Source organism: Ictalurus furcatus, chromosome 28 (assembly GCF_023375685.1).
Source record: "Ictalurus furcatus strain D&B chromosome 28, Billie_1.0, whole genome shotgun sequence".
Lineage (NCBI taxonomy): Eukaryota > Metazoa > Chordata > Actinopteri > Siluriformes > Ictaluridae > Ictalurus > Ictalurus furcatus.
In genome coordinates this window covers 11,633,576-11,643,510 of record NC_071282.1, presented here as the reverse complement: position 1 = coordinate 11,643,510, position 9,935 = coordinate 11,633,576, and the positions used below count along the sequence as shown (strand labels likewise).

The 9,935-nt window shown below is 40.6% G+C and overlaps 1 protein-coding gene across 1 annotated transcript; it reads left to right on the top strand.

Annotated features, from left to right (window-relative positions):
* Window positions 1-500: 500 nt before the first annotated feature.
* LOC128603296 (uncharacterized) lies at window positions 501-9,733 on the top strand. The gene is made up of 6 exons (XM_053617606.1): window positions 501-746; window positions 862-947; window positions 1,974-2,094; window positions 2,249-2,299; window positions 7,577-8,042; window positions 8,776-9,733. Exons 1-6 carry the CDS (start codon window positions 501-503, stop codon window positions 9,396-9,398), a joined length of 1,593 nt encoding a protein of 530 aa, XP_053473581.1. The 3' UTR covers window positions 9,399-9,733.
* The last annotated feature ends 202 nt before the right edge of the window (window positions 9,734-9,935 follow it).

Genomic DNA, 9,935 nt, shown 5'->3' with positions numbered 1-9,935 from the left:
TTTAATGAAACTTTATGCTCATATTTACCTCTTGTAAGCCAATGCTTGAACTGTGCAACATTTTGTCCTTTTAACAGTTTCCTCATTTGAGAGAGTGACTCAGTGGAAAACAACTCTCTATATATATTCGTTTTTTTACTTTCGCTGACTGGACAGACAACTTCTATTTTCCTTCTAAGAAGGTTTCTAAGATACCTTCTAAGAAGGTTTAAAAGAAATGCCTCATTTCATGCTGATTATACCAATGTCCTGGAGGATGTCATCTCTAAGGGTTATGCAGAAAAGGTGCCTACAGCATAACAGGAGAGATGTGATGGACGTTTATGGTATATACCTTATCATGGGGTATATTAACCCAAAAAACAAAAAATAAGAGTTGCGTTTGATTGTGGAGCGTCATACCAGGGAACATCATTGAATGAACATCTTTTGCAAGGGCCAGATTTAATTAGTTCTCTGGTGAGTGTTCTCATACGTTCTGGTGGGAGTTTGTTGCCATCATGGCCGATATCGGATCCATGTTCCATCAAAAAATGGTCGACAAAAAATGTGAAGAAAAGCCTGCTAAACAGGTGGATGTCTATGTCAGTAGCCCCACACTGACCGCTCTTCTTCCATCTATCACACCTACACCTCTTTCACTTGCATCTGTTGCACCTACAGCACAGCCTGTCAGCCTCACTATGCCTATGATTGAACTGCCTTATCCTGCTGCAGGACAGGACAACCAACCCACTACAGTGGGGGTATTCAGTCCATGGACATTCCAAGAAATAAAGGAGGTCCTACAAGACATTCCTAAACCTCAGGATGTCAGGGGAGTGGAATTCTCCGATAGGATGAAACTCTCTTCCCCAACAGGAATACCCTCCGGCTTATGAGACTAAGAGGAACCCAGGAGATTGGGTACTCATCGAGACCTTCTGTAGAACGTGGAAAGATCCTAGGTGGGATGGCCCATTCTAGGTGCTGCTGACAACCTCTTCAGCAGTGTGGATCATAGAGAGAACAACTTGCATACACAACACACATTGCAAATTGTTTACACCACAAACTGATGAACAGAACACTTAATGTCTTGCTAAGACCTGTATCAGAGCGCTCGTCATCCATAGTTTGGATCGCTCTATCACACATCAATTAATTTCTTATCATCTAATTCCAGAGACAGATGAAGATGATTATGTTGTTCTCGCACCCATCACCAAAACTTCCAATGCAAGATCTTATGAATGCCAAAATGTGTCGAATGTCTAATCATGATAGTGTGGAAATGCATAGGATATAATTCACTGTTTTTGAAAAAAAAAAATCTTTTGCTTATGAAGCCTTACTGTTAAACCAGCCTTTGGGAGTGGTAGGGTGGATGTTCCAAAAGATTCATGTTTATCCTTTATTGCATTTCTATTCATTATGTTATGAAATGATGATTATTATGTTAAGGATAAAAGGAGGGAATTATGGAAACATTTCTATTATTCTGTACCTTTTAAGAAAACTTTATGTTCTTCTTTACCTCTTGTAAGCCAATGCTTGAACTGTCCGTAACATTTTGTCCTTTTAACAGTTTCCTCATTTGAGAGAGCGACTCAGTGGAAAACAACTCTATATATATTCGTTGTTTTTTTTTTTTTTAGACTTTTGCTGTCTGGACAGACAACTTCTATTTTCCTTCTAAGAAGGTTTAGAAGAAATGCCTCATTTCATGCTGATTATACCAACTTCCTGAAGGATGTCTTCTATAATGGTTATGCTGAAAATGTGCCTACAGGAGAACTGGAGAGATGTGAGGGACGTTTATGGTATATACCTTATCATGGGGTATATCATCCCAAAAAACAAAAAATAAGAGTTGTGTTTGATTGTGGAGCGTCATACCAGGGAACAGCGTCATACCACGGAACATTGAATGAACATCATTTGCAAGGCCCAGATTTAACTAGTTCTCTGGTGAGCATTCTCGTACGATTCAGGTTGGAGTTTGTTGCCATCATGGCCGACATCAAATCCATGTTCCATCAAGTTAAGGTCCTCACGTTTCTTTGGTGGCCAGGAGGCAACATTAATGGCAATCTGGAGGAATACAGAATGGTGGTGCATTTGTTTGGAGCAACATCATCTCCAGCCTACTCTAGTTATACACTGAAGAAGTGTGCTGAAGACCACAGGGGTCTTTTTGACCACAAAACTGTAGATGTTGTCTTTAAGAACTTCTATGTGGACGACTGTGTTGTGTCTCTTCCTGCAGATTCCGATGCAGTTTAGCTGTACCAAAGGCTCACTGAAATGTGTGCCAGAGGTGGATTTAATTTAACAAAATGGATAAGTAACAGCCATGCTGTGTTGAGCACTATACATGAAACAGCGAGAGAAAGGAAGATCAAGGATATAGACTTGGAGCATGACACTTTACCATTGGAAAGAGCATTGGGTGCACAGTGGTGTGCTGAATCTGATGGGTTTAAGTTCAAAGTGGCAGTCAAGGACAGACCCCTTACTAGAAGAGGAATTTCCTCAGTTGTCTCTTGTTTTTTTGTCTCCTATAATTTTGTTTGCCAAGAGAATACTGCAGGATCTGTGCAGAGAAGGAATTGGATGGGACAGTGTAATTCCTGTAGAGTATGTTTAGCAATGGAATAAATGGTTGGAGGATCTTCATGATTTGGAAAGTTTTGAGGTCAGAAGGTGCTTGAAGCCGGAAGGGTTCGGAAAAGTGAGATCTGTTCAGCTGTATCATTTCTCAGATGCCAGTGAGAAGGGTTACGGTGTTGAATCCTATCTTCTCCTTCATGACGACCAACAACTTGCTCACTCTATGCTTTTAGTGAGTAAAGGAAGAGTAACACCAGTAAGAGCTATCACCATCCCTTGTCTTGAACTTATAGCTGCCACCCTTGCTTGTCTCATGGACAAGGTATGGAAAAAAGAAATTCAGATACAACTTCAAGATTCCATTTTCTGGACTGAAAGTACCTCAGTACTTAAGTATATTCAAATTGAGACCTCAAGATTCAAATGCTTTATCACAAACAGAGTATCTGAAATGCTTACAACTTCTGAAGTGATACAATGGAGGTATGTGAATTCATCTAGTAATCCAGCTGATTTGGCATCCAAGTGAATTAATTCCTGAAAACCCAGATATGGATTCCTGGTCCTCCGTTTCTCGTCCGACCACAAGAGGAGTGGCCAGTGGATCCAGCTGATACTGGCATGATGTCTCCTCATGATCCAGAGATGAAAAGGAGTGTTCTGGTGAAAATGTTGCAAGTTCATGAAGAGTCCTGCCAACTCTCTCCAACCTAGGCATCACTGGAACAGCTCTGCGCTGGGTGGAATCCTATCTTCTCATATCATTGCTATGCTGATGACACCCAGCTATATTTGTCCTTCCAGCCTGATGATCTATCTGTGTCTGCACGAATCTCCGCTTGCCTGTCTGACATCTCGGACTGGATGAGGGAACACCACCTTAAGCTCAACTTGGCAAAATCTGAGCTTCTCGTCATCACAGCCTGCCCCTCAATCAACCACAATCTCACTGTACAGTTCGGCTCAACCACACTCAAGCCAACCAGGAATCTTGGGGTGACTTTTGATAACAGCTTGACCTTCACAGACCACATTTCAACAACAGCATGGCCCTGTAGGTTCATTCTGTATAACATCAAGAAAATCAGACCCTATCTCACCATACAGGCTACACAACTACTAGTCCAGGCTCTTGTCATCTCAAAACTGGACTACTGCAACACATTACTCTCAGTCCTCCCAGCCAGCTCCATCAAACCCCTTCAAATGATTCAGAATGCAGCAGCACGCCTCGTCTTCAACCAGCCCAAAATAACCCATGTCACACCCATCTTCATCTCCCTCCACTGGCTTCCTGTAGCTGCCTGTATCAAATTCAAGGCGTTGATGCTCACGTACAAGACCTTGTCTGGAACAGCACCGCCCTACCTCAACACTCCCCTTAGGCTTACATTCCCTCACACAGTCTGCGATCAATTAATGACGGACGCTTAGTAGTGCCTACTCAGCATGGCTCAAGGTGAAATGGTGGTGAAATGAACTTCCAACCTCAATCCGGACAGCAGAATCTGTCACTATCTTCAAAAAATAGCTAAAGTCCCACCTCTTTCGTGAGCACATAACAACCCCTAAAATGCCAATCCCACATTATCTTTAAAAAATTCTTTTTTAAATAATAATGACTTATTTGTTGCCGATTGCTCTAATCAGAGCTTGCCTCTTGCACACGTTGGTAGCTTCAATATTATAAAATACAGAATTTAACTGCACAGTGGCTGCTAAAAATGACATCAAAGCCAGCAAAGCTTGCAGTTCAGTCTCCATGTTATTGTTTATATGGTGAAGGTAGCGTAGTGGTCATATGATAGGGGCTTGACGAATCAGGGAAGGATACGCAATGATCCAGAAAACGCAATCAGGGAGGGAATGTGGGCAGCCTGCATTTTGGTCTGTTTTCGTCTACTGGCGACTTGCAGCAATAAAATCACTGTATGTGTGAACGTACTTTCAGACATAGTTGGAAAAGACAGAAGTCTGGATGGTTACATGAGCCACACATACACACACACACACACACACACACACACACAATACTTACAAATACACTCATTAGAATCAGGACATACACTCACCGTCCACTTTATTAGGAACACCTGTACACATGCACATTCATGCACATATCTAATCAGCCAATCATGTGGCAGCAGCGCAATACAAAAAATCAGGTCAACAGCTTAGGTAACTGCATGAGTGTGTACAGGCGTTCCTAATAAAGTAGAAGGTGAGTGTAAGTGTGTGTATATGAGTGTGTGTCACCTGTATTATGTGTGTGATCCATTAACAGTGTCGTCTTGATCAGACATTCTCACACTTGGTGTGTAAACTGCAGCACAATGAAAACAGTGTGTGTCTTTACAGACTCCAGATGTGTGTGTGTTCATCCACCTGGACAAAGCCCTGTGTCTTCAGCATCACACACACTTCATCCATACTGTGGAGTCATACATACATACACAATTGTTACAGGTATGATATTAAGACAGTATAGAAGTGTGTGTGTGTGTGTGTGTGTGTGTGTGTGTGTGTGTTTGTGTGTGGATTGCTCTTGAGTGTGTTCACCAAGGCACAGGTGGGTAGTTTGACTTTCTCTGTGCTTTTCCTTCACACTTTACGACATAATGTTGCAAAATACACACAAAATCCTGCTTGATTCTGAAGCGAGTCAGTGAGGCTGCAGGCTTAGTCCTAAACTTAACGTACACACACACACACACACACACACACACACACACACACACACACACACACAAGTGGTATTTGGTGAAAAAGCTACAAATAAATAATAAACTTAGGTAACACCCTTTTGAATACTTTTTTGCATAAACCTGAAAATGCTGTTTTCCACCAGCATCATGTCTATAGGCTCCTCCCTTTCTCCTGTCATTGGCTTTCTGGGCTGGAACTTCCTGTCCTGCAGGCCATATAGCATTACCATCACCAGGGCCGTGAGGTCATCACGCTAAACATATAAAAATCCAGTGTTCATTTCGTTCTCAATGATGATTATTAACATTGTCCAAGAAAAATGCAAACTTACCAGTTGTTGAGTGGACTGGAAGCAGCTGTCAATCAGCACGTCCTTCAACAGCACTGGGACTGGGATCAGATAAAAAGTGTCATTTAGTATTTGTGAACACAAGCACTATAGCAGCTAAGCATGCAAATAAATTCCATCACAGTGTAGATGATAGATGGCATGGACAGGAACGTCAACACAGTTATGCACTTTTACAAATGAGAGGACAATACTGTTTCTTTCTGTGGTGCATTAGTGTTGATGTGCAGAATGATTTGATTAGACAATCAGTGCTTTAAAATTTCAGTCTGTAAAAGGAAAAAATAGTTCAGACCTGCAATAGTACTTTTTAGTATTTTTATATAAGGTGGTAGCTTAATGCTAGTTGCTAGATGCTAGTAATGGAAATGTTTTGGGTTCAAATCCCAGGGCTGAGAGAAAGCCACACTTGCACCCTGTCAGCTAACAAAAGTGTTACAGTTCTAGTAACTTTTCTTGAGACCATTTAATATGTCGACATTTATACAATATTGCTGCATCATTATTAGTTACGTGTATATAAACATTTTCACTAACCTTTTGTGTGAATGTTGTGTGAGAAATGTTCCAAAAACATTTTTATGTTTGTAATGTTACAGTCTAACACTATAAGGGGAATAAAACACTTTGGGATGTGACATCACACCACCGCATCTTTGATTATTTTCCTATAAAAGTGAGCTTTGTTCCTTACATAATCACATTCTCTGATACCTGATAGTTGGGCTTGAGCTCAGCTTCAACTTGGATTCTTTCTAAGTAAGTCACTTTGCATGAAAGTAACCACCAAATCCACTAATGGGGGCTGACAAAAAAAAAAGCTCAAAAATGTAAAAGAAACAGGAATGAATCAGGCAGAAGCTTCCCAACATGGACACGACAATGTTACACACTGACAAAAGGCTCTCAGTACATGTGGTTTCATATTATATTATATTATATTATATTATATTATATTATATTATATTATATTGCACTGAGAAAACAGATATTAACTGCTTCTAGATCATGATTGAAGTACTTCCTGTTTGTGACGGATGGTGATGGTGAAACTCGTCACTCAACAAAGTTTACGATCATTTTATTTACACTTTGCTAAGTGCAATGTACTTTAAGTGACAGTGGTGTGAAAATATTCAAAAGTGTTTTAAAAGCTAGTTTTAAACTGACTCCTATCAATATATAGTTTAGGATCGACTTCACACCCTGATTTAGTATCAAAATAAAGATGGGTTCAGAGTGTATAAACTTTTTAAAAATTATTTATAAACATAACATACATACCAATTTTATATATACCGTATATAATATATATAGCACTTTAATTAATCATGTGCGTGTGTGTGATTAATTACAAAATATATACAAAATAACCCTTTCTTATTAATATTAATAAATATACAAAAATTTGTTTTTATTAATTTACTAAAAATGGAAAACCAAAATCCAGAATCTCTCTACACACTGTTTATATGGATACAGTACTTAAATATGATTTACTATTTATATATTACTGAAATATAAATATATATATAGAGAGAGAGAGAGACTATATTATGTGAATAAATTATATATTAAAATTTTAAACAACTGCTACAATACTCGAGAAAGCCACCATTTTTATTTTCATAATATAAAATAATATCTATAAGACTGAATGAGTAACTGGTTCCGGGAGAAACAGCGCCTGCCATTATTGGATGTGACGTCACAGGTCATGGCGAAGGCTTTAAGGCTTTTGCTTGTTCTTAAATGTTTGTTTTCAAATTTTAGAATGTTTATTTTCGAACGTTTAGGAGGGTATATAAAGCGAGACGGAGCGGTAGCACTTCAGTTCTAAATCTCTCAAACTCTTTCTGGCTTACATGTGCGATTTTCACTCTCTGACCGTTTTCTACACGGCGATCTGCAATCAACTCCTGAACCGAGTTACCGCTACGATCATCCCGGCACCGAGTCACCTCATCCCGGCACCGAGTCACCGCTACCGCTACGATCATCCTGGCACAGAGTCACCGCTACCGCAACGATCATCGCGGCACCGAGTCACCGCTACGATCATCCCAGCACCGGGTCACCTCATCCCGGTACCGAGTCACCTCATCCCGGCACCGAGTCACCGCTACGATCATCCCGGCACCGAGTCACCTCATCCCGGCACCGAGTCACCTCATCCCGGCACCGTGTCACCGCTACGATCATCCCGGCACCGAGTCACCGCTACGATCATCCCGGCACCGAGTCACCGCTACGATCATCCCGGCACAGAGTCACCGCTACGATCATCCCGGCAGCACTTGCGGTGTCGCAGCGATGATCTTTCGGAGAGAAGAACTGCCGCAGCTCCTGGAGGATGAGCCTGAGACCGGAGTGAGCGGACTGTCTGACAGCAACGGTAAGTTACCCCTTTTCCTTTCAGCATCACACACACTTCATTTCAGTTAAGCACAAGTGCTTTAAACACTACGTTATCAAAATAACACTAAACCGGTGTTCTACCGTAGCGCAAAATTATAGCTAATATCTATGGATCCATCATCCTGCCACATCGAAAACTCCTACTGCGGGTTTCTGCTTCGCGTCTGTGACTTCGGAAAATAATTTAGTGTAACTTTGCAGAAGATTCTTATTAGTCAATGGTGTGGTGATTTTACACTGCAAAATACCCTATCAGACTGTCCTACTGATATAAAATAAACAGGTGTGATGAGGTTACCCTGCAAAATACCCTATCAGACTGTTCTACGATATAAAATAAACAGGTGTGATTATTTTACACTGCAAAATACCCTATCAGACTGTTCTACGATATAAAATAAACAGGTGTGATGAGTTTACAATGCAAAATACCCTATCAGATTCCAAGTCCACGCTCAAGTAGTATAAAATGATGGGCATGTTGTTCAACGTCACAAAAATAATGCAATATTGATGTGCACGTGCGCAGTAAGCCCTAGAAACACTGATGGTAGGATGAAATGTCAGGACACCTGATTTGCTAGCGCTTGGTTTAACTTGTTTTTTTTTTTTTTTAAATGTTACATAGTTTACTAAAAGTTTGCTAAGTTTTGATTCCTTTTTACGAAATGTGGAGATGTATCTCACTCTCTTCATCTCCCTTCACACAGGAGCATGGATGGAGGAAACTCCGTCTGACCTGCTGCTTGCCAGTGAGCTCCACTACAACACCGTGGAGGCTCGTGACAATGAGGAGTCCTACAGTCCTGATCAGGTAGGTATCAATTGTTTTGCAGGGGAGGATGTACACCGGGGGAGGAGACGGAGGGAGCAGATGAGTGAGGACAACACCGAAGAGGCCCCTCCTAGAAGAAGACAGCATTTGGAGCAAGAAGATGAAGATGATGAGCTGATTGACTTCACTGGTTGGGAGAGGAGCTCGTCCCCTTCGTGGCACGTATCCCCTACATTGCCATTCGTACCAGCTGAAGATACTCCATCCAGCAGGGCGAATTTCTGGATGAGGATGAGGGAGCACATGAGTGAAGATGAGGACAACGATGAAGAGGACCCTCCTAGAAGTAGACAACATGAGGAGCAAGAAGACACTGAGAATGATTTGGAGAGGAGCTCATCCTCCTTCTCCCTTACTTTTCACTTCTTTCCCACTAAAGATGGTGCGATTTACGTCCTTCTTGTCGTTATCAGCATTCACGATGTAATTTTGGGCCCGACTGGACTTGTACCCGTTTCCACTGACATTCCTATTAGTTTTCTAGTTACTCTTAACTAGTAGTATGGTACTAGCAATTACCATTAGGTAAGATCCAGTCTTAGGATTTTACAAGTCTGGTAGCTATTTCACCTCTAGACTCCAGCATCAGTCTTTCTAAAAATCTGTGTTATGTATTTTCGGACACTAGCCTTCGCTCAGTTCACTCATTTCATTTGTACAGTAGGATTTGTATTGTGCATTTAGGATATAAGCATTAATCTAATGTATAGTTATCAAATTTATATATATTAAATGTGTAGGCTAGACATATTAGTGCTAAAATAGGTTATGTCTATTTTTATGATGTTTATTAAATACAATAAACTTTTTATTAATGATTGCATTTAGTTAAATCTGAAATAATCAATAAACAGTTATTTTATTCATAACAAATGTCTCAAGTGTCTCTTTCTTACACTATAAACACTTCTCACTGGTTTCTCATATAATTACAGTGTAAAAATACACCATCAGTTGAAACCTTGGTGTTCAGAAGTAATTGCACTGTTTTCCTCCCACAAGTATTTAACAACATGGACATTGTTTAAATTCTAA